The 26,223-nt window shown below is 42.4% G+C and overlaps 1 protein-coding gene across 3 annotated transcripts in view; it reads right to left on the bottom strand.

Annotated features, from left to right (window-relative positions):
* Window positions 1–219: 219 nt before the first annotated feature.
* The window catches only part of GHR (growth hormone receptor), a 1,187,134-nt gene continuing 1,161,130 nt past the window's right edge, over window positions 220–26,223 (bottom strand). For all 3 annotated transcript variants that reach the window (XM_069627210.1, XM_069627212.1, XM_069627211.1), the window contains 2 exons: window positions 2,987–3,056; window positions 220–2,872 (listed from right to left, as the gene is read on the bottom strand). In XM_069627210.1, coding sequence (XP_069483311.1) covers window positions 1,919–2,872; window positions 2,987–3,056 — 1,024 coding nt within the window. In that variant the 3' untranslated portion in view covers window positions 220–1,918. The remainder of the gene's footprint in view (window positions 2,873–2,986; window positions 3,057–26,223) is intronic.

Below are 26,223 nucleotides of genomic sequence, written 5' to 3'. Positions count from 1 at the left end.
GTGAAGGCTGAGATCAGGCATTGTGAATCATAGGGCACATATGTAAATGTCTCGGTAGGGCAAGGTTGTTAGTGTTAATGGCACATATCCCAGATGATTAGAACTTGGTTATTTAGGATTCTAAAGCTGCTTAATGATACAGGTCTGAGCATAGATCATTTAATATAAGTATTTATGCAACATTTTATGTGAAAATACAAAATATAATGTCAAAATCGATCCAAGAAAATAAATTTATTTAACTTCGAAAGAATAAACATAGACATTGGAAAGTTAAATATGAACTTAAAGACACAAAGATTCATATTGGCGGATAATGGTTTACGTAACAATAAAGTACCAAACTGACATTCTGAGACTGATTGAGGTATTTAACTATTTTTGGCGATATAAACTTTCTCAGTCAATAGCAATACATATAGAGACTTTTTTCATATTGAAATATATTTCATAATTGCATTAATGTCCAACGTACACAAAATCTAGCATAAAAGAACCTGAAAAAAATAGCTTATAACGCATTTGCAGAAATGTGGCAATCAATCAGAATGAAGTGGCATGCTAGAGGCTTCAAACTAATTCCAAACCATTCCGAGACAATCCTGCATGGAAATGACAATTCTTCCTTCACTGTTGCTTACAAAACGGCAGGCACAATTGCAGAAATAATAATTAAAAAGGCTAATAAAGTCACTTTCCCAGCAATAGTGTTGGGGGCGAAGATTGTTTCCCATCAGCAATTAAACGTCCCATATTTACATATTTTTAAATGTCTGGTTAAAGATGTAATTATTAGAATTTCAGATTTCTAAAATGTATTATTAAAGACCAATGTAGAAATGTGCTCAAACAGCATGCCCTTTTTAATTTCTACTTTTCTAATTCAGGATATACAGTGTTTTACAGTTTCAGCTTAGATTTCAGAATACAATGTAATTCTTGTAATGTCACTTAAAAAGGTTGCCTGAGAGAGGGGTGCCCAATGGACTGTTAATCCCACCAGTACTGCTAAAATGTGTGAGGCATGTATTAAACAGATCTGATGCATGACTGAACCCTTTAGCTGGCAAATATGAGTTTACTTTTTCCATCACAAAGGATTACTATTGAAAACCTTGAGAATGTAAATACACATTGCAGCTGAGAAGTGCATGCCTAAGAATACTCATTATCATTTTACAGAAATTGAATGACTTTCTATGAGTATAGAAGAAGGTATAAAAATGGCTCTGTAGAAAACTATTTGATTTGTTTGTTTGACTTGAAAGACTAAAGCAAACCCGACTCTTATAAAATTGTAGCGACTACATTCAACAAGATGGCTCTTGTTACCTAGAGTTGTACAGCTTGTAGTGTATTAAAAATATGAATGCTTAAAATCTAAAGTATTAAAACATCTTAACTAGTATGTCAAAATATATGTTTTCTTGCCCAAACTACCCTTTCCACCTAACAAATTAAACATATGTACCTCCATGTTTCTGATATGCAGAACTCCTCGGATTAATTGAGGGTCATTTTTTAAAAACTGGAAAACCAGCTGAATTTCTTTTTTTAATGAAAAACCTGATTTACATAGCTCTTTACTGTCTTAAATCCCATTTGGGAAACAGTTTCTGCCAATGTGTCTTTGGCAACATCACATCGTAAATAAGGCCTTTAACGTAAAAAAAATAGCAACAACTGTAAATATAGGGCCCCCAGTGTTAAACGTTCTCTGAGGCAGCTCTTAAATTCTACTAACATTTTAGAACTATCATGATTAACGTTGGAGCATGTTTCAACCATTCAGGTAACAGCTTAAACTTTACATCAAGATGTAAGACCCACAAACACTTGTATAAATTGTTTTGGTTTAAGCACGACAACCCAAGCTAAATCCATGCCATTCAAAACAATTACGTACATAGACACACATTTATGATATGACTTTGTTCACTTGGTCTGTGGTCATATAGCCACAGGATGCAATGAAATTCTTCTCCTGCAGTGCAGCAGCATTCAGCGTAATGCTCTGAGAAGAGTTTATGATGTGTATGGAGGTGTAGTCTGGGACAGGCAGCTCGGTGCTAGTGACATCATCTGCTTCGCAAGAACTCATAGGGGTAGTGGTAAGGCTCTCGGTGGTAAAATAGGCATTCTCGTTAACACTGGGATGCGCGGTTGGTGCTTCCTGCTCACCCGAGGATATGGGACAGAACGCAACTGCATCTGACTCATAGACGTAGGGATTGTCCATGTTGAATTTAGGTTGGCACTTTATAAAGAGATCTCTGCAGTATTCACTTTCGATCTTGTTTTTTTGCCCTGGGGAAAGAAGAAGTTTTCCTGCCGGAGTAATATCACTGACCAATGCATAGAAGTCCATGTTTGTCTTTGAACTCTGGTTACTCATCTGCGTACTGATAAGGTGGGCATTCTTCTCCATGTCACACATCATCAATGGACTCGACTTCAAATCATCAGACTTCAGGGTGTCGGTTGGCTGCTTGCTTGTTGGGGCGTTAGAACTTGATGGCGAGTCTTCATGTTCTTTCTGGTCAAGGCACATCAGATCTTCGTTTTCACTCAGCTTTTGTGACTGAAGTATATCCGAAGTTCCGTCACACGTATCACTTGCACTGAAATCTGTCTCGGGTATATCCGGTTCGCAACAGCTAGCTCTTCCAGAATCATCATCCTTAGCACCAAGGCAGTTTGACTTTTGGTGGTCCTCACCTAGAAGTCTGTCTGTATCTGATCCTTCTGTTTTCTCATCGGGGTCATCTATGTCCAGTTCTATAAACTCAACCCATGAGTCGTCATTGTACAGCTGTGGTTTATAGCTCTCGTGAGAGGCCAGGATAGAGTTCACTTCATCTAGGTTTCCTTTCTGCAAAATAGTGACAAATAGAAAGATTTTTTAAACTTCCATAAGCAACATCAGTCAGTCATTCCATTTGTTAAACAATGTCTGTCAAAAGCATCCCATTGCCCCATAACCTACCTTCAAAAGCTCTGGATTAATCCCCTTTATTTTCGGAACTGGAACAGGAGGAAGAAGCAGCATCTTAATCCTTGAGGATAGAAAACCAAATAACTTTGCATTAGAGCACAGTAAACTGGTATTTATGAACATGATCTGCAAGTTCCAAATTATAACTCAATTATTATTTCACCCCAACATTTTTCACTATTAATTCTGTCAGCTGCTATCAAGTTTTGTATTTAGATTGTTCATTGCTTAAACATTTGGATTGGATTTGTGTGTCAATTATCGGGATTACAGAGTGCTATGGAACCAAAACATATACATTTTACAATGTGAGCTAGTCAAGAAGCACTGATACAAAGAAGGTTCACCACGACCAAGGTGAGCAAGTTAACGTGTTTATTGTTGCAAGTTGAAAGTTGGTCTCAAATAGATGTCCCTTCCTGTCTATCTGTAGAAGTTTGTCTCTGGAGATGCAATGTCCTCAAAGATCATTCTACCCCAGCCTCCCTTTGTTCCAAACCTTTCCATCCTCCATGACGACTGCATCTTCACACACTCTCATAACATTCTTCATAGCCCGAAACCTGCTACTTCCTTTATGTGACCATACCCCCTTTTTTGATTCTTCCATTCTTCCTCACACAAACTTCCTGTCTCTTTATGTTAGGGTGAATTTTCAATTGTGTGCCAATTCCCTTTAACCTTAGAAACCCCCCAGCTCTTTTGCTGGACTCAGGGCTTTTTCATTTTTACTCCTGAGTGTGTGGGACCTTTTTCTTACTCACTCATGTGTTTTCCTGACTATGATTTACTATGTTGCTTACTGTTTTATGGAGTCTTGTAAACTCCATAGGCATTTGCTTTTGCAATGTGACACACACCACCTGAGCGGTCCTGTGGACTTCTCTTAATATTTAACTACATTTTCTTAGGTGAACTACTGTTTCCAAGAATACTAAGATGACTCCTGTCTTACTTACCTTTACTTTATGGGTCCAGCACACACCACTCTATGCGGAGTGATGGTGGGCAACCTAGTAATTCCTTTAACCCATTCCCCATGTAACATTTTGTTACACTAACTCACTTGAATGTCTGGTGGCAGTGGTTTCCTTTTTACTACCTAGTGACATGTATCTGCAGGCTGATACCTCATCTGCAGTGCTGCACCCAAGGGTGAACATTTTCTCAAAATGGCTCTTGTCTTCCCTTTTCACCATTTCTTGTTAGTTAGTTTCTTCTGGGCTTTTACTCTGTGGTTTGCATCTGATTTGAGACGTTTGAGACCTTTGTGTGTCTTGCCTTTGGCGGACTTCAGCATGGAAGCCCGCCCAGGCTCCAGTGTTTCTGGAAATGCAGAAAATGAGGGAGGGTCCCAAAACATCCCTGTTCTTTTACTCTAGGGTCCTCATTACGACTTTGGAGGTAGCCATGGCTGCCTCCAAAATCGTGTCCGGGTTCCCTGAATGGGGAATTACCGGGCCATTCCGAGTATGGAGGGCCCGGTAATTCCTCCTTCAGGGAACCCGGGCCGGTCCTTCCCATTCCCATTTGAGCCCCCATAGGGCTCAATGGGAATGGGGAGGGAGCTAACAACAGGCCCACTCATAATGGGCCCGTTGTTATCTCCCTGGTTCCCTCGCCAGACCCGCTATGGACGTCTGGATAAACCAGACATCTACAGCGGGTCCCGCGAGGGAACCTCGTAATAGTGCGAGTGGGTTTAACGGCGCCGGTAATGGTGCCGGCGCCGTTAAACCCACTCTGCACTATTACGAGGTTCCGCACATCTTATAATGAGGCCCTAGGTGTGCCTGAGTGAAACTAGTTCCAATTGGCCCACTGGCTGGCCAGCAGGACAGACACCCTGCTGTGTGAATGACAGCCTAGGGCTGTGAATAAATGGGAACATGCATAAAAAGCAAGGTTTTTGGGAAGAAGAGGAGAGTCGACCACTGGCGGCCAAGATAAAAAGCATAAGATGAGAGACGACTCCAGCAGCACCCTCTTGGACCGCAAAGGAATCAGTGAAGCCCTGCAGCTGTGCTGACCCCATATTTTAATCAACAGGGAAGACCCATAAAGGACAACTTCATCCCTTAGGCTGGTGGGACCCACTACCCTTGAGACAAATTCTATTTTTGCGCAATGCCTCACTTGCTGAGACTTTCCAAGGCTGCAGAAGCCCAATGCCCGGGGTTACCTCGACCACTTGTGAGTGCATTGTTTTATGAAGTCTGAATCTTGCAAGATATTTATGGGTATCCAGAAGACCCTACAGAAGCAAGAAATCCATGTCCAGAGTCCCCGCACCAGAGCCTAGGACCAAGGGAATCATGGAAATCCTAACCAGAGCTTTTTGTTCTTCTTTGGCACTGAGAAAAAGGTGCCAAAAACACAAAGCACTGCTTAATTGACAAAAATCAATTGCTGCCAAGACCCTCTCTCGAGTGCTGCCACAGGAGCCCACCAGACATCTTCCCTTGCATCACCACGACCAAGGACCAGGAACAAGGGTCTACTGCATTGTACCATGAAGGCAACTATCTGGAACAAATTCTTCATTTCAAAGGTACTGTGGGGTTTGGGGTACTTTATCCTTTTGCCATTTGGGGTGCTTTCTATCTGTGGGAGTGTGATTTAACCCTACACTAAGCTGACCTCAATTTACCTACACAGGTCTTACAGCCTGTGCTTTCCAAAGGTGACACCTCTTGAGTTGCTGTGATTTCTATTTTGAACACTGACTTTTTAGAAAAGATGTTCTAAGAAGAAGAGCATCAGAACTTTGACTTTGTCCATTGACTTTGGCTGGCTGGCTCCCTAAAGGCCTCCTTCTGAACCTATTGGCTTTGGCAGTGCATGTTCCCTTACAGGTTTTAAATCTTGAACACTTTAATGCTGGGATAATTGACTGCCTGCATCCCTTTGGGAGAATCTCCCTGTTCTTATAAACTATCAGTCTGTTCTGCTCTAACCAAAACCTTTCCTTCCTTAAACATCTCAATATTGCAAAGGTGATACTATATAAATGCTAAACTGACCTCAAATGGCATGTGTAAGATATGAATGAATTACTCACCTGCTTTATTGTTCACTTTTTTAATTGAATCCTAACTTGGGATTAAGGTTACAGCTAATTACTGTTTTTTAAAGAATGCTTTAAATATCTTTGTGTTTACATACATAATTAATGTATTATAACTTTAAGTGTGTAAGTTTACCTTTCATTGTACAGCTCTACAGCTCACATTACCCCTCTTAAGATAAGCCTGGCTGCTCAGTCACACTACCAACTTGTGTAGTACAGGCCTATATTAAAAGGTGGGTTACCTAATACCAGGAGATCCATCTTGCGCAGTCCTGCACCAGTTGGACTGCCCCAATTCTTACCTAACACTTAACATGCTTAAGATTGTTGTACCTTCTTTTCATATTCTTTCCTTCCTTTTCTGTTCACATCCTCTATGGGCTCATGTTCATCTAACTCCCCAAAATGTGCTCTCCCTAACCATGGGGACACATGGTTTTTTGGGGCTTCCTTCTCTCCATTACCTCATACAACACAAGCCCAGTGATGGCCTGTGGCAAAAGGAGGTAAGCACACACTCTCTTAAGTACTGCTTCCTCCCAATCATTTCACTCCTAGACAGCCACGTGAATTGCCTGCATGATGGTGTGATTGAAATGCTCAACAGTACCATTTGTCTCTGGATGGTATAGAGATGCCCTGTGATGCACCAACCCATCACCTCTCAGAAAAGACTTAACCAAGAAATAAGTCAATTGGACCCCCTTCTCTGTGATTCCCTTAGACAGAAACTACTCCCTCTGGAATACCTCATCCAAGAAATGTACTACTGCCCTAAAAGCTGCTTCAAACACTACCCTGGATTCCACCCACTTTGAAAACAGATCAATCAATATAAGTACATATTTATTTCTTCTTCTTTCTCCTGTCACAGGCCCCAGAACATCAGGTGCCACATACTTGGTAAATCCAATGGTCTCAAAAGCTGGGTGTAATTCCTCACAGACTTATCTGACTCACTACACAACACATAAAACGTAACCATCTCCTTTGCTTCGTCAAGTTTACTTGGACACTTGCGTTTACTGATTTCATTGTACAGCTCTTCAGCTCACATTACCCCTCTTAAGATAAGCCTGGCTGCTCAGGCACACTGCCAACTTGTGTAGTACAGGCCTATATTAAAAGGTGGGTTACCTAATACCAAGAGATCCATCTTGTGCGGTCCTGCACCAGTTGGACTGACCCAATTCTTACCTAACACTTAACATGCTTAAGATTGTCGTACCTTCTTTTCATATTCTTTCCTTCCTTTTCTGTTCACATCCTCTATGGGCTCATGTTCATCTCACTCCCCAAAATGTGCTCTCCCTAACCATGGGGACACATGGTTTTGTGGGGCTTCCTTCTCTCCATTACCTCATACAACACAAGTCCAGTGATGGCCTGTGGCACAAGGAGGTAAGCACACACTCTCTTAAGTACTGCTTCCTCCCAATCATTTCACTCCTAGACAGCCAAGTGAATTGCCTGCATGATGGTGTGATTGAAATGCTCAACAGTACCATTTGTCTCTGGATGGTATAGAGATGCCCTGTGATGTACCAACCCATCACCTCTCAGAAAAGACTTGACCAAGCGATAAGTCAAGTGGACCCCCTTCTCTGTGATTATCTTAGACAGAAACTACTCCCTCTGGAATACCTCATCCAAGAAATGTACTACTGCCCTAAAAGCTGCTTCAAACACTAGCCTGGATTCCACCCACTTTGAATACAGATCAATCAACACAAGTACATATTTATTTCTTCTTCTTTCTCCTATCACAGGCCCCAGAACATCAAGTGCCACATACTTGGTAAATCCAATGGTCTCAAAAGCTGGGTGTAATTCCTCACAGACTTATCTGACTCACTACACAACACATAAAATGTAACCATCTCCTTTGCTTCGTCATCGATTTTGGACCACCGAAAATCTCCTTTCAGCCTGCCATTAAACCTTTTAGTCCCCAAATGTCCCTCATGGGCAAAATCCAGAATTCTCTGTCTCAAACCAAAAGGAGGAATGATCTTCCCTCCTTTACACAGCAAACCATTTTTAAGCTGAGTTCTTCACACACCCTATAATATTGTTTCATCACCTCATCCTCAGGTCCCTCTTGCTAACCAACTTCAACCTTTTCAATAACTACCTTAGGGCACATACCCTCTCAGCTGCTCTGTCCCACTCCTGCCTACTGAAAGCACCACCACACACTTTAAAAACTGGATTATGTTCCTGCTCCCATTCCTCTGTGACTTCCACTACACAGCCTTCCCTTTCTGCCATTGATTAAAAAATCCACCAACAAAGTCTCCCTACCTGGAATGTATTCAACTACAAAATAATTGTCCTTGCAGTGATAACACTAACTTCTTGATACACCAGGAAACACCTTTCAATCCCTTAGTGATGGAAACACTCACAAGAAGCTTATGATCTTATTGTAAAAGTCCAGATTCAATGCTGTCACAGGGGGCGCATGTACCAGTTGCGCAAGTAACGTGGTGACGTTAAGGGCGACATGGTAGGTGACATCAGGGGTGGGGACATCATAGAACACAGCGCTGCTTGCATAACGTGACACAAAAGCAGGGGCAGTGCGAGAGGCCCCCATGGTGGATCGCAATGAGGTGTGGGTGCTTTTGACATAATATGGGGTAGAGGTATAGAGCGCGCACTGGGTGGGGTGCAAGATGTGTTGGGGGTATATGGTAGGGGTCTTTCTAGCAATGTGGGAACACTAGAGAAGCCATTTTGTCTGTAGGCCCACGTTAGGAAAGCATTTCTCTCAGACAGCTCCTACGAAAAGAACTGCAGGACCTTGTGTGACAAGCATTATGCATTTCTTGAACATTCAACAGAAACAGTGTGCAGAAATGTTGCACGGCTGAAGTTTCTCAGATGAACGCAACCACAGCGAAGTCACTCTAAAACATACTTTTGAGGCCAATGAGCTAGGCACCTGAATGCAGGAGGAAAATTGGCAGAAAAATAGAAATTAAATACTGTTAATTAAACTCCACCCACAGAGGCAGCAAAGTGTGAGAAGGGAGCTGGGTGTCAGAATGTTGGGGTCGGGGTGCAGGACTGGGAGCCAATCAGCGGAGAGAGGTTTCGGTGTCCCTAGGCTGCAACATTGTACAGTTTCCTCGCTGATGTCCGCGGGGCACACCATTGGTCCGACTCGGTGTGAATGTCTCGCCCTTTGCATATCAAGCTATTTTGTACATTGGACATTCCCAGCCAATGGCAAAAAAGTGTTTTTGACTGACTAGCAAAATCACGTATTTGAGGGGTGGTGTGGAAATGTTTGTGATGTCACAAGGGATGTTACTGTAACTGTGGCTAAAACATGTATCACCCAATTAGGAGCATTCAACATATATCTCGATATAGGGGACTGACGTGTTCCCACCATCCGCTCTTGTGACCTGCCTTAAAAATGTTGTATGGAAATCTGGAAAATTATGTATAAAATGTATAAAATGTTCAGCCGCAGTTGGTGGTGTCGACTGCTCATTTCATTCAGTTCAGTTTCATGGGGCTGTTTTTGAACCGTGCTGCCCAGCTGTTTGGGATCAATAAATTTGCATTTCTTCTTGCTTGTTGAAAGCTCCTTTTTGGATAACTTTTATTCCCTGTAGTTACTTTTGGCGGAGGTCCCCTGGTACAATCAGTTTGCATTGTGAACCTCCTCCCCACACAAACACTTGGAACTTATTAATGGCGCAAGTAACACACAAATACTTTTTCTAAATTCTAGAATACCGAGTATCTGTGCTCCTAAGTGCACATGACTCAAACGCCACTACCCGGTCGACCCCATGCTGCCTCTGAAACAAAACTACACCCAGGCCTGTGCCATTGGCATTGGCCGTGACCCAGGTTGGGCATGTTAAGTCAAAACTTGCAAGCACTAGTGCCTTTGCTATAGCCTCCTTGATGTCGACAATCTCCTTTGGGACTCTTCAGGCCAGCAAAACACCACTCCTTTCTTGCTCAAATTTCTAAATTCCCTGCACCTGTCTGCAAACAGGTTGACAAACTTTTCATAGCATTCCAAAAAGGACCTTACCTGGTCTTGGGCCCCTCCAAGTTCACAATGGGGGACACCAGCTCACCTTTTAGCTCTACCCCTTACACAACCAATTTGTGTCCTAAGCATGAAATCTATGCACTCTTAGCATGCATTTAAAACCTGCCTCCCTGGTGATCTTAAGCACCCTCCCAAGCCTCTGGTCATGCTCCTTCTCATCAGCACCCATCACTAAGATATCATCTTGAAAGCAGAAAACTCTGTAAAATCACTTCCATAACTCTTTGGAAGAAGGCAGCCTCCGAAACTAGCCCAAAGGGCTTCTTCCAAAATGTGTGTGCACCATCCAGCGTACCAAAAGTGCTCTAATCTCTAGAGTAAGGATGTAGTACATGATGATAGGTTGATCAAGTGTACTAAACAACTTAGACCGACCTACCAGACTAACCATTTCTCCAATTTTGGGTAAAGGAAACTTGTCTACTATAATATTCCGATTAAGCCCTCTCAAATCAACACAAAGTTGAACATCTCTGCTAGTCTTCATCACAGCAACAATGGGTGACACACACTCAGACACCTCCACCTGCTCAATTATTCTCTGTCATTCCAGTTTCTCTAGCTCCTTACTCACCTACTCCCTGATGCAAACGGCAATATTCCTCACCTTACCCACAGCCAGTTCAGCTGCAGTTTTAAAATAATCCCGGGCACTACCCAGAGATTGTAAAGTGGAAGTTGTCCCCATATTGAAAACACTTCCTTATATCCCTGCCACCTCCCTTTGATGCCCTACTTTGTTCAATTCCACCACGTGTCTCCTCAGCTTTCCTGTGTTACATTGTCCCTTCCGAGAATCGCTGTCTTTGCTCTAGTTTGGATTCTGCCCTTCGGCCTCCGTTTTTATGACAGCACATTCTTTGTTCTCCATACCTTTATCTTTACTTTCCAGGTCCTTCACACATCTCATCATGTGTTCAATTCTCTTTGCTATTTGCAGCACCTCATCCAGACTTGGATCTCCTTTGCTCAATCTTTCCTCCCTTATTTTATGTGCATAAATTGATTGCGTATGTGTTTATTATACAATTCACCAAAGTTGTACCTGTTGGCCAATTCACATAACCCCATCACAAAGTCCAACGCCTTTCGTTTGTTCTCTCTTTCCAAAATAGTCATGCTCTAAAATAGGGTTGGCTTTCTTCTCCTAGTGCAGATTTAGTTTTTGGTTTTGGCACGTTTTGGTGGCTTAAGCCATCAAATATCGACAAAACAAGGAGAATGGGGTTCCAAGTCGCAGTCTTTGGGGTTGACTTGACAACTGGAAATGTTCTGGCATACAATTCCCAATGCACAAAGTGTTCATTTCAGTTGTACTATGCGGATGTAATCCAATAGTGGCTTGTTTAACGTATTTCCTCCTAATCGGTACTGTCACATGTCACATGTCTGTTTGCCTTTCAACGCTGGGGTGCTCAGCAATATCTTTTCAAGACGACTGAGGCAGCCAGGAAGGCCTCCCTTCTCAGGGCCTGCAGCAATGGCAGATCAAGAGTACGAAGCGTGGAACGTGGGGCTTGAAAAAATTAAGCGAGAGTAAGGTAAGGAGGCTGTACATATGCATACATTTTTCTTTATTTGTGAGCTTGCTCCTCATGCTGGGGATCTCTGAGTCTCTCAAAACACATTAACTAGATTCACAAGGCAGACAAGCTGCCTTTGTGGTTAGAATGCAGCCCATCTTCCATCTGCAGAAAAGTCAGTGAACCCTTCACATTTTAGTTCGAGCAGTCATCTCTGGCTGTCTCCCACTGTCACTGGAGCGAGCAGTCACATCTTTCAACCTCTCTCAATCTCTCTCTCTTTCACTCCCTTTTCAGTCAGTGCTCAGTGCCCCTGTCTCTCTAGTGGGGACATTATGTGGGTGCTGTATCTGCAACGAGTCATCTCTGCTGGCTGTCTCCGTCTCTCTTCCGTAATCAGACAGTTCTCTATCCCTTTGTTCCCCCGTCTTCAGGTTCTGACTGTCACTCTCGAGTGGGAGTAGGCATCACTGGCTGTCTCCAAGGGTGCCAAGTATGCAGATGCTCCGGGGCCTGCCCCCCCAGGAAAGGCCAATGTTGTGAAAGTACCCATATGTTACAATAGGATTTGTTTATTTTGCCACCGGAAAAATCAAATGTCTACACCCCTGGCTTTCTTTATCTTTCCGTTCCACCACTCAGTGCATCAACCAAGGTATATATTTCTACCCCATTCCCATTGAGCCCTATGGCGGCTCGAAGGGGAATGGGGATGGGTTCCTGGAATGGGGAAATACCGGGCCCTCCAAGGTCGGAATGGCCCGGTATTTCCCCATTCCAGGAACCGGACCCGGTACCCGGAATGGGGGTATCCATGCCGCAAATAGCGGCATCGCTACCTCCAAGGTCGTAATGACCCCCTATGTCTTCAAACCAGTTCCCATTGAAATCTGGCATGCCGGCATACAATCATGTCAATGATTTCACACAAGCAAACATGTGCATTCAAAAGAAATTGCCTAATTCTATGACCGACAAAAAAACTCTTTAAAAACACGCAACCGCACTATATCGATAGGGAATGACATACGTACATCAAGGCGGAACTCGCATCCGGCAAATAAATGATAAGAATTCTGAGCAAACTACTGCGAGCAGCCTCAATGCAAGAATTACCAATGAAATTTTCGCTTTGAAAGATACTGCCCTTGAAGTTACCAGTTCAGTAGGCCTAAGAACTGGCCTCTCAGATTTAACAATGGAAGCAGAATCCATGCATTGCGACTCTGAACCTCTTATATTGGGAGTGACTGAGGTGGGTCTCAATGTGAGAAATGTTGAACCGTGCACTGTGGCTGCTCAGCAGGAGCTAAGATCAGTTTATCATGCCTTAAAAATAACAGGCAAGTTGATGATGAAGCACTATATTTCATGAATCTAAGTTACATCTCATGTACTGATCCGGAAGAAATAATATTTGTGCACTCAAATACAGGTGACCTATTGCAACTGAATGAATTATCACCAATCAAGGAATTAATACACACGGTATCATCCATGTTACCGAAATATGATAATAGTATGCAAATTATACCAGGTAAAAATTCAAACTTGCAATCGGCTGACTCATTTCAGTGCTCAATTCATCATGTGTCCTCCCACTCGTTATCATTTATTCCTCCCACTCCGCGGGTGATAAATCATAATGTAGGGTTAACCGAGACAAATCAACCATACAAAAATCAAAATGATTCTTCAGGCCCGTCTACAGACCCAATCGCTGTGAATAACACTCTCACAGCAATCAATACAGCCTTGTTGACCCTAGCAAAACTATATGAGGCAGTGGACCAGAAGATAAATTATCAGACAATTCTCCTTAAGCAATTAGTGATTTGCAAAGGTAATAATGGTTATGGTGATAATAACAACACAGCAATTCAGTCATATGAAATCTTTAGACATTGTGTACAAGCAAATGTAAGCACTCAAACTGACTTAGAATTTGAGGAGGCCAGGGTACAAAATACTTCTTTGTCTGTCTGTAGGGAAGGCTGGGATTCCACTTATAAACCAAGGGGAAAAAAGGCTCTAAATCCAATACAATCTCTACTGAGTAAAGAACGAGAATCCGACTCTAAAGTGTCCAAGGTTTCAAATGATATTGATTGTCTGGGATCTGGCAAAACATCTGATCCCATTATAAGAAAAACAAATGAGCTGAATCACACGCCATTGTCAAATACATTTAACATATTTTCGAAATTAAAATCTGGAACAGAAGACAAGGAAAACATATTTGATTCAAAAAGGTTGAGAACAAGAAAACCGGCACCAGCCCAAGAATGGCGAAAGCGAAATCAAGAACAAGGCGGTTTATTAAAATTATAAACATGCCGCATAAAAAAATAAATGCTAAAAAAATCACAAAATCTTGTGGAATATAATGACCCAAAAGTGCAGCAGGCTAATTCCTCTCTTATAGTGCTGCCTGCTATCATGAATTACAAACCGTTAGATGATTTAGTAGCTGCATGAGTTCAGTTTAATACATTTAAAATAATCCTTAGCAAATGTTGATCACTTCTCAGGAAAAAACAAGAGACCTTGAGAAAACACCATTGCTGATACCAACGGTAGCTATGGGCCTAACAACTGATAAAATAAGAGTGGAAATAAATAAGTCAGTTGCTTGGTATATATCAAATAATCAAGAAGAATCGCAAAATTCAATGAATACAATCAGAAGTGACCTGGCAGTCCCCTCTCATCAACCCACATGACTTGGTCCTGGATCGCTAAGTGCCATAAACAAAGAACCAGGGCAATTAAACTCATGCATTAATCAGAGTCTACCATCAAAAAAGGTTCAATCTCCTGCGTGGACTATAGTAAGCAAGAACAAATTGGCACCAGGTAAACGGCAAACCCACATGAACTGTCACTGTTTTATCATTGAATGTGGTGACCATCCATTTGCCAAATTCGATTTGAATTGCTCTAGCATATTGAATATATGCAGGGAAATTGCCAATTTAAAAAATCTAGATTCAGCTGATATTTACGTGGTGGAATTCCTACATGACTTTGATCTCACAAGGTTACACATTTTTATTTGACCGGTATGATATCTAACATCATCTAGGGAGAAAGGTCATCCCTATATTAAATTGGCTTTAACATAGTTCAAGATCACTGCCAATTGAACACCGGTGAAGAGCCAGAAGACCCAAAAAAGAGTTTGAGACTTTATGGTGCGGACCGACACAACAACTCACAGGCTAAGTCCATCCATTATGGCCTGTCTAATGTTCAGCAACAAGCATAACAATCCTTAACATCTGAGACCATACAACTAATCTCCAGGAACCCACGAGGGTTCAGTTACTTTATCAATTCAGATGAAAGTGACTTAGATAAATATGACATCATTATATTACAGGAGATATGGTTGATAGATATACCTGTATGGGATGGATTTCACGTATTAACAACCCCAGCCCTAACACAGAATACAGGACGTCCTATGGCTGGTTTGATGATAGCCACTAAAAATTCTAGGAATTTCAAAGCTTATTCCTCCGAATCACCCACCCCTTATATACAAGTGGTAAGACTGGAAAAGGACAGTTACACAATGATAATAGTAAATGTCTACTGGGGCAGAGTCCAACTGTCACCCGATGTCTTCTTTAGTCATATCGAAATGGTTGTTGATCATTTAGGGCTGGAACAAAACATACATTTTGTAATGATTGTAGGATACTAAAATGTACATCTAACATCTAAGATGGGTGGGCAGAGAACAATAGAAGAAATAAGATGGAGCGAACTGATGGAAGAGAGACAATACGTGATGGTCAATGGTGCCATTGAGGGTGACATCCTGGCACAACATAAATGGTGAAGAGGACCATTAAAGGCCACAATTGATTATATCTATGCCAATCGTGACATTATAGGGATAGTAAACTCCCTACTCGTAAATCCAAGTGAAATGAGTGACCATAGTCAAATGTGTCTAACTTGGAAATGGAATTTATTAAATGACACGAAATTAATTTTGAAAGAGGCGATCAAGGGAGATGTTATACTTCTTCTTTGCAGAGATATGGCCAAGTGAAATCTAATATTCAGCATTATAGTCATAAACATCTTCATGTATTTGACTGTACCTTAAAGGACAAGAAATCTGCCTTGAGACATAATATTTGAGACATAAAACATCTCCCACTATTGGAAAGATTTGACCCAAACAAAACATCTAAAATCGATTTATAAAAACTGGACACGTGGAAGAAAAGCCCAACACTATGAACAGGATGGTTAGGAAATGTTTAATCGTATGGCAACTAAATCCTCGGCCGATATAAGGGTGCTGCTAAATGAAGCAACCTTTAAATCGCAAGCCTCTGTCCAAACAAGAAAGATCCTGGAGTAATTATTATCAATGGATTTATGAAACTCCATTGCCTGAACTCCAGGTGGAGGAAATTGGTGTCACACAATAGTCTTTGACCAAGCTGATACATTGCATTACATTTCCAAATTAAGTCTCTTGCAAGCACCTGGAACAGATGGTCTTGATAATAGCATGTTAAAAAAGCACCCAGATATGTGGGCCTCAATCCTGGACAACATGTTTGCTCAAATTATGCACAGAGGAGCAATTCTGCCATCATAGAAAAAATCAATAATAATTCCTCTCTTTAAAAAAGAAGATAGGCTAGATTCAATCTCATACAGACCAATAGCTTTACTTGATTGCCCAGGGAAAATCTTTGCACGTATGGTCTTAACAGACTTTAACCAATGGCTAACGAGAGAAAATCTACGAGACCCATATCAAATGGGTTTTGTTGCTGGCCTTGGAACCAGCATCAATTTATTGACTTTAAATGCCATCATAGCTCAAAATTATTTTTAAAAAGTAGCCAATATACATAGCATTCATAGACTTTCTGACTGCTTTTGACTCCGTCCCGAGGGAATTACTTTTCAAGAAACTAATGAATCATAACTGTCCCTGGAATATATTGAAATGGCTAATCGAGTTTTATGAAGACACAGTAATACAAATAAGAGTGAGTCAGAATGGAGTATTGTCTGCTCCGATACCCACATCAAGAGGGCTGAAGCAAGGATGTATACTTGCTTCAACCCTCTTTAATATTTTTATCCCTGATATGGGCTCAGCCTTCACTAATGTCATTACAGATTCACCTAAACTGGGAGGACAGATGGTGAAATGACTACTTTATGCAGATGATCTTATCCTCATTTCGAAAACGCCCATAGGTTCAAAAAACATGCTAAAAGTTTTGGAAAAATATGCTCATGACAACATGATCACAATAAACACAAAAAGAACCTCAGCTAATTCAATTTGGTAATATTAACTAAAGGAATTCAGCGAATAATTGGCAATTAGAGAAAGTAAAACTGGAATTTGTATCAAGTTATATTTACCTAGGAGTAAATGTGAACAATCACCCTATGGATCTGCCTTATGATACAAGCATAAGAATGAAATTGAATACGACTTTGTCACAAGCACGCATCATTAATGGCAGATATTGTAAGTTCTCGATTTGCCCTATTTTAATATATTATAAGCAGAAGACGATGCCCATATTATTATATGGTTCTGAAACGAAGCAATGCAAAGCTGACAGCTACTGGGATAAAACCGAGGGAAAATTCTGGAAGACGATATTAAAACTGCCATCTTCTGTACCAATTGACATGATAAAACATGAGTTGGGATTGATATCATTACATGTTAAATATAAATGGAAAATGTGTACATTATATCGGAAATGTATAGTTGAAGATAATAAGAATGGGCTACTAGAAGTTTGATCTGGTTATGTTAACAACTCTAATAATATCTTCATCAAATGTTGGAAATCAAAGTTACAGAAATCTAGGCACGATGCGGACATCACACATAAATTGCTCTTACACAATCCTGAGAGAGCTAAAAGAACATTGTGGGAGAATGACTGGATTAAGACTAGAGAACAATGTCTTAAATATAAGGATTTAAATAAAAATCGGTTTCAGTTAAAACGCTATGGAATAAGGAACCTTATTTTATGAAATCACCCAGTCCTCAGCATTGTGCAGGAGTAATGGGCCTTAGATTTAACTTGTGGAAAACCAGAGAGATTATGGCAAAATGGTATCCCTTGAAACAAACCAATCAGCTATGTCGATATTGTCAGAGAACGAATGAAACCCTGAGACATATTGTAGTAGAATTAACTTTGGGTTATGCAATTGTCAACTTTTTCCAAGAACTAAAATTGGGAGATGTAGAAGTGGTAAAAACATAATAAGCAAAAAAGAGTGATGTATAAAATAATTTAATTGATTAGGGAGAATTTTTATTAAGTGTTTTCATGAATTTTATGATTTTTTTTGTATTAATTTTCCTTGCCGTTACTGTCATTCTACATTTTAATTACTGTAAAGATTAATTATATTTTAAATGTTAATATTTTGTACAATAATGTCAAAAGATTGAAAGTTTCAGCCAAATCAATAATTTTTTTAAAAAAAGAAAAAAAAATGTCCTTTTTTGGATTGGACTGCTCTTTTTTTGGAACAAGTAATGATATGTGTTTGCGCATTTCATTTCTTGAGTCAAACTGCCATTTTCACAACTGCTTTTGCATAAATTATGGTTTTTGCTGGGTTTTTTAAATGCTTGTTTTTGCGGTATTTTGCAGGATCGCAAAATCGCGATAAGCTGGAGGGTCTGATTGTTTGTTCTGTTTGCCACTTGCACTTGAATAAACTGTGGGGTGTCACAGAGTAGCTTACTTCTGTGCCTGTGGCTTATTCCACGTACCTAGCTACCACATTTTGGCAACAAGCTCCTTTGGCACCTCACAGTGGTGGACCCAGCAGCGTGTGTTGGGTGAGGCACACTCAGCTCTGGCAGGACTGGCAGCAACAGCTGACAGTGGCGGCTCCTTCGGCAGGAGATGAGGTGGTCAGTGACAAGGGCCGTTAGAGTACTTATTGTTATCTTTATACTGTGTTTTGTAGTTTTCTATTAATTATATCTATGGTTTTACATCTGAATAAAGCTTAATAATTGGTTAATTAATTGTTGTTTGACTAACTGCTTCACAACACAGGCTGTTAACACTCTACCTCTTTATGCAATACTATACAAATACTGCTGGTTATGCGACTGAGACAAATGTTCTCTTTGAAAAGTCTAAGGTTAGGTAGGGGGCTTGGTTTCAGCCACTCTTAACATGAGATTACTGACTCATCCATGATGGCTGTAGGTTAAGCATGCCCCTTGAATGTTTTCCAGAATATCACTGGTCTCCCGCCCTTCTTTTCGTTTAATAGGTTCTGTGGAACCCTGAACACTTGTAAATCCAATATTGAGTTGTTTTTGCTCTGTTTCATTCATTAGTAATTAAAACCAATGGGTGCCCTAATAATAAATGGAGTGGTATGTGGTGGAATGGCAAGAACCAAATGATTTTTTACGAAATGTCCATATTTTCACAAAGATTAGGGTTGGGATAAATGCTTGTTAGCTAAAGAGTATCATCTACAACATAAGAAGAATATGCTTTCTGCCTCTGGTCTAAACAGTGGTCAGGATGGGATAAATGTGTCAGAGTTATTCCTATTGTGGGGATAGTGGTCCTCCAAGGATATAACACTGATCCTCCTCTAGGCTCAGACCCACTCAACCACTTCTTTATGCAGGCACAGACCCAGGAATACAGCACCCTAATTCTTCTCTGCCACTAGTCCCCTTCACAGAGGTATAGAACCCTGCCCACTATTTGTTATCAACATCAGAAGAGTAGTGTTTGTTAATTTGCTGTTTAATTCGAGGTTATAGTGTCTTTCCCTTGCTCTTTCTCTCACTTACCTGATTGTTTTCTCTGTTTTCTTTTTTGATGTAAGGGGTTAATTGCCCTTCCTACTATCAGTATTTCTTTACCACTATTTACTTTAAGGGTTATAGTGCTTAACTCCATCAGCAGGGCTATACTACCCTTCACAACTAAAACAGTGTAAGGAATTTCCATATGGCAAGGGTGCAAACCCCTAGCCTTTTTGGTTTTTATTACTACAGAAAATGATGTGGGTAATTCCATCTCCAAGAGGGTAATCTGCTGACCAGATTCCCCTTTTCGTCCACTCCATGCCAAAACGATAGTGTACTGTACCCTTTTGCACCAATAGCCTGATCCGCAGTGCCTGCTCTACTTGTGGCGTAGAGCAGGTTCAAAGGTCATAAGATACCCACTTGACAGCCGCAGCGACATCCAATTCTCTGCAGCAGAGCTGCGACATTTAAGAAATGCCTATCTGGACGAAAACTATGATGATCATAAGTACCCCATGCTGGTGGCAGAGTAAACTCTAAAATAAAGCTATGCCTGAGTTTAGGCATGGTGCCTGGTGCTACTTATGATCCTGGCCGCCACATCCAAATTGATATCGCACATGTGTCAGCTTCTGTGAGTTAGGTCTGCTGTGGAAAGTGCTGTGTATTCTGGTCAGCTGGGTGGAGACTGCCAAATGGCAGGACAGGAAACTGGAGGACCGGCCCTCTTATTTGTTCTCTTAGTGAAGAAAGGTAACACCCTCCTCCAGAGACAGCTGCACAGCAGGCAGCTGTCGTGGGCCCAGGTATCAAAGGAGCACACCAATTCAAAAGCAGTAGCCTCACACCAGGGTGCTGCATCTCTAAGGGGTCTTTGTTCTTAGTGGGAAGGGAAAGGGGCAGCATTAGAACAGGCAGGAGTTCTCTGGTCAATGGAAGGAGACTTCCACCATCTTGTGTTTCTTTGTCCTGCTTTCTCCTTCCTGTACCCTTAACTTCCTCTGGAGCAAAGCAGTTTGGATTGGACCACTAAAGCAGGCTAGCTTTGGCCCAATCATCTGTGGACTTGTGCCTTTAAAAGAAGGCGTCTCCCATCCCTTCTTTGGATTCTCTCCAGATTCCAGATCCTCCCAGATCCTCTCAATACCCACCGATTCAGTCTGGAAGAACTCACTGGAATTCCTTTGGGAAAGTTGTAGTTTCCAAAGTGCTCATTCTGAGATGAAGAAGGAGACATCCAAGGCAGAAGGAAGATCTGTCCCCTATCCACTCTCAGGGCACATTGGGAGTGATATTTTCTGTGGTCAGGACCTACCACTCTGCACCGGAATCTCATATAGCTGGGAGAGCAGACCCTGAATGGAAGCATCCTGTCCTTGAGTCCCCCTGAGGGGGCCTCACAGCAGCTGGATGGGCCAGACCAGCCAACGCTGCCTGTTCTACTGCACCGAACCAGTTGTACATGTTCACTGCACCTTTAACAAGAAGGGAAGGCACTGATGCTGGCTTTTGCCCTACTCCAACACTTCAAACTTTTGCTTGCACTTTGAAATAGCTCGACGCTGCATTGTGCGCTCGCCAAGCACGTCACATGCTAAGCCTGAATTGACTGTTCAATGCCAGTACCCAATCCAAATCACTGGTGAGTCACACACTGTCTCTGACAAGGGGTTACAACCAGGGCTTGGCCCAGCTAGCCCTTGATGGGTGCTTCATCGACCTGCACATCGACGCCCACTAGATCACTACCTCCATGACGTCTCCCACTTACTGGAACCACTGGAGTGTCACTCATTGACCCCTCCCAGTGGCTGAAGCTCAACTTGGCCTGTCCCAACTGCGAAGCGATCCTGGGACCACCCTAACCTGCATTATTGCCCGCCTTCTATCGCACAGAGCAAGCGCATTCGCCCCTACTTGACACCTGCTTCCTGCTTTGTCCTTTACGATCTAATGTGCCCGAACAGAGCTTGATATGCTCAGATTAACTTTTGCCACTGGGTCTGACTCTGTCAACCCACCAAGAACTGAATACAGGTAGTGTGGACCTTGAACTGCACCCCCTGTCCACTTGGGTTCTAGATACTGGTTAGGTCACAATCGCTCTTGTTTTCACCAACTTCATATCCTTTCTGTGGCTCTTAACTTGCCTCCCACCCCTGGAACTACTCTCAGAGTGCTACTCTGTTGCATCTTCTCTATTCTTCCTTCGTGTGGGTTTTCGTACAACATTTTCTATTTGTTCCATTGCTGATGGTGTGTGTGATTAAAGTCTATGGGGTTCATTATGAGTTGTCTGGTAGCCCGCTTGTAATACTGGAGAGATACAGGGAAACCACCGTACCGTCTACGCCGCCGATATCCAGGTATTACTGGGATATTAAGGGTGGCAGAGATGCCGGTAACTCCCCATCCCATGGAGTTACTCGAATCACTGACATAGTACCCGTGCTGGTGATTCAGGCATCGATCTGCCGGAAGGGGTCTGATCTACCGGTAAGTCAGTTGAACCTTAATTGGACAGTCCATTTATTTTGGACTGTGATACTGTGTGGTTTGGGTCACTACTGGTTCACCTTCATATCCCTCTTAAGAGCATAGCCTTCCCCCTGCCCACATTACCAGAAAAGGTGAAGGAGGTATATCTCTCGATTGTCCCTGTTTTATTTGTCTGATTGCGTTGGGTTTTGGTTTGTAAAGTGTGCACCATTTTGCCCCCACTCATCCTTATACTCCTGTGGCACAGAATGATCTAGAGTTCAGGATGTTCATGTGCCCCAGCTCATGAGGTCTCTCCACAAGATTATCTAAAGTTTAAAGGTTAGTCTTCCTGTGGCTTTCAGGAGTCTCTCCACTTTAATGCATGTTAGGTTCAAAGCTCTCCTCAGTCCTCCAGGGGTGGCTGCTCATGCAGCTCTATCTTTCTTTTCTTCTGGCAGGTTTCTCTTCTCTCTGGCTGTTGCAGGCTCCTGGTCTCCTAGCTCTCTACTGTGGGTATCTATTTTGCTCTGGGTTTGGCTTCCACTCCTGATCCTTACACTTCCAAGGGTGGACTGGTCTCTAGGGAACTCTTGAGATTCCCTGGTAGGCCTCTGCACCCTGGGCCTCTTTTGTGTGTTATTTCCACATTTTTCCATTGAAAAGGGTTTGGGCTTGCTGAAAATCTTTTACATGGGGGCCACTTTGAAAATAATATCGAGGGCCTCTTCTGGTTCCCTAACCATCCCTGTACACTGACATCATATTCTAAGGCTGGCTTCTCCTTTAATAGGTCATTTAAACCGGTCCCTCTTATGATCAACTAAGTGTCAATGAACTTTAGAAAGTCTCCCCGGATTGGTCAAGCAAGAGACCGACTTTCTCTACATCCATTCTGCCCTCCCAAACTCAATAATGGGGCCTGTGGAGATCTTGATTCCTTGCAGAAGTCCCACCTTTCCAATAGCCTGGCACTAATTCCCTGTTACCTTTGCTTTTAGGTTCCTGGTCTCCTCCGTTCTGCACAGGGCTTCTGCTTTGCCACATCACTGCTCACCTCATTTCAGGTATGCTTGTGGACAGAGGGCACCTATTTGATGTTTCCTCGGTAGGCTTCTCCCTCTCCATCTTATACTTCTTCCTCAGTGCCGGCTCCAACATAGATCCAAAGATGTGAACACTGCTATTCTTGATATTCTGCTGTCTATTCTAAGACCTAGGGAAACTATTTTATTACTTGGAGACTTTAACCTGGGATACAATCATCCGTTTGACCTGAAGGCAGCAGACTTATAAACAGCGACAAGCGATCTTGATTTTAAACAACATGTGCATGTTCCCACTCATAATAGAGGTTGCACGTTGGACTGGATCTTAGCATGTACCGTGGCCACAACATAGGTCTGAGATAAAACCATTCATAGCCACATCATCTCTGTATCTCATTTAATTTAGCCAGTCCAACTACTGCACCCGTAGCATCTAAAATACCACAGTCCACTAGTTACCCCAAGAAATCCGATATGTGCTCTTGCTCAGCTTCTAGCGAACTAGCCAAAGGCTTGGTCTCCTGCTTACGATAGTGCTGGACACAGTGGCCCGCTAAAAACCATCATTACATCTTGTTGTGGAAAAGATAAGCATGGTTCACTGTAGAGCTATCCACTCTTAAAACGACATTCCAAACTGCTCAGAGGAAATGGTATGAAGGTCCCACCTCTGAGCGCGATTTTGAGTTGAAAAAATGGTTGCAATATCTATTTTAAAAAAAGCTATTTTTGAAGCCAAAAAAACTGTATTTTAAATTGAGACGGTTGCCAACTCGTCAAAGATGCTAATCACGATACGTCTATAAGTGAGCACTGCTAGCCGTGCCTATCTTGGACCTGTTCCTTCAAGTAATTGGTGTAATGATTTACAAACATATTTTACTGACAAACTTGTTGGCATCTGAAACAAAATCTCCACCAGGGAAACTCAGTCACTTAAGTTCGCATTGCAGCCCATCGCAATTAATGATCTTTTGCGATATTGTTAACTCTCCTACACCCACCTCTGGTCCAGGAGATACAGGTTCGGCAAAGGTCATGCAATACCATCTTTACATCTTGGCACCAACTTTGGCTAGCATTGTAAATGCTTCCTTTTCAGAAGGCTTCATCCCTGTGGAATACAACACTTTTGAAATAGCCCTAGCTGAGAGCGTTTATCTGCTCAAGCTATCGACCTATCTCAAATAGTTCCTTTTTGCTCAAAATTCTTGACAGCTTTTATTCAGTTACAAGATTTCATTGAGAAGCATAGGCTACTGGGTAAATATCAGTCAGGTTTTAGATCTGGAGTTAGCACTAAAATGGCCCTACTACACACCAAGGACAATATGCTTCATCTAATTGAATCTGATGGCACAGGCCTCCTGATGTTGCTAGATCTATTGGCAGCTTTTGACACTATCAACCATAACATTTTGCTGACTCACCTCACACCAGAACTAGGACATGATCCAGTAACACGAAGTTGTTTTTTTTCTTTTCTCACAGCAATGTTTACCACAGTTAAAGTCAAAACCTTTGAATCTTTTGCCTCCTCAACTCTGCGGTGCACCGCAGGGCTCATGTCGATCGCCACTTCTATTCAATATGTATATCAAGCCCCTGCACAATCTACTAGCTAAAGACAGAGTTACATTCCATAATTACGCGTGATACTCAGATTTTTAAAAAAAATATGCAAATCCTCTCATGATAGAGGCATTCCTATTCAGGCTCTTTAACCCGTTTCAAGCATGGATGAATGAAAACTGGCTTAGTCTGAAACAATAAAAAACAGAATTTCTGATGGCCAGCTCTGACCAGCTCAGAGACAAAAATTAATGTGACTTTGCCCAAGTGTGTCTAACACAGGAGTCATTTTAAACCACCACCAAAGTGACATCTTTTGACATCATTTTTGACTCCAAAATGTGCATAGAGTGGGTTGCGTAGGTGTTCAGAGGGTGGTATCTTTGGGATGTTGAAGTCCCTGAGGGTTGCTGGCATGTGCGTTTGATGCTGAGGAGATGAGGTCCTCTATGAATGACCCGTTCCTTTGGGGTGGGCTGTACATGAGATGGATGAGATGGAATGTGATTGAGTCCTTGTGGGACAGGAGGAATCGACATGACAGGGGTTCAAATGAGGGGGAGGGTGTGGCTGGCAGGACCGTGCAGGGCCAGTCTGAATTATGTATGACAGCGACGCCATCACCTGTCTTTCCTTGCCAGGCAGTATGTTGAATAATGTATCTGGGTGGTAGGAGAACATTGAGGATGTGCTGGGAGAAGGGGGTAAATCACATTTCCGTGATGAAGATCGCGTCAAGTTTACTCTCGACGATTAGCTCAGCGATGTCAGCGGCATGGGTTACGGCCGACGGGCGTTTGCCAGTATGATGGGCTGGGAGCGAATGATGTGAGGGTGCTGTTGTGGGAGACGCGGTACAGTGATGAGGGTGGATATGGTAGCCACTTGTGGAGCATGGGCCTTGGAGATCGTGGGGATAGGCTGCAGATGGACGAGACACATGGTGATGTCTATTGGAGGACTTGAGGGGTACAAACAGAGAGTGTCCTTGTCCTCGTACATCCTTACCCAAGGACGCCCGGTGCTGAGGACGCTTAGATGAGACCGAGGTTAGAGAAGAGAGCCTAAGGGGCGTAGGCTGGATGGCCTGCTTAAGTAGGAAAAAGAGCAGGAAAAAGAGTGGCAAAACCAGACGTTTACCAGTGATTGACAGGTGGGAGGAGACCTAATCCCCTTGCCCCAGCTGCAAAGAAGGAGGCTGGAAGACCTGCTTAAGTAGGAAAAAGAGCGGGGAAATAGAGTGGAAAAACCAGAAGCTTACCAGTGATTGACAGGTAGGAGGAGAGCTAATCCACTTTCCCCAGCTACAAAAAAGTATCCTGGAAGGTCTACTTAAGTAGGAAAAAGAGTGGGGAAAAGAGCAGCAACACCAGAAGCTTACAAGTGATTGACAGGTGGAAGGAGACCTAATCCCCTTGCCCCAGCTGAAAAGGAGGCTGGAAGGCCTGCTCAAGTAGGAAAAAGAGCGTGAAAAAGAGCAGCAAAACCAGATCCGTACCACTGATTGACAGGTGGGAGGAGACCTACTCCCCTTGCCCCAGCAGCAAAGAAGGAAGTTGAAAGGCCAGCTTAAGTAGGAAAAAGAGCAGGGAAAAAGAGCACCAAAACCAGAAGCTTACCAGTGTGATTGACATGTGGGAGGAAA

The sequence above is a fragment of the Ambystoma mexicanum genome, chromosome 6p, assembly GCF_040938575.1.
Source record: "Ambystoma mexicanum isolate Mex_15411 chromosome 6p, UKY_AmexF1_1, whole genome shotgun sequence".
NCBI lineage: Eukaryota > Metazoa > Chordata > Amphibia > Caudata > Ambystomatidae > Ambystoma > Ambystoma mexicanum.
Note: the sequence above shows the minus strand (reverse complement) of the source record. Positions and strands in the feature narration are given on the sequence as shown.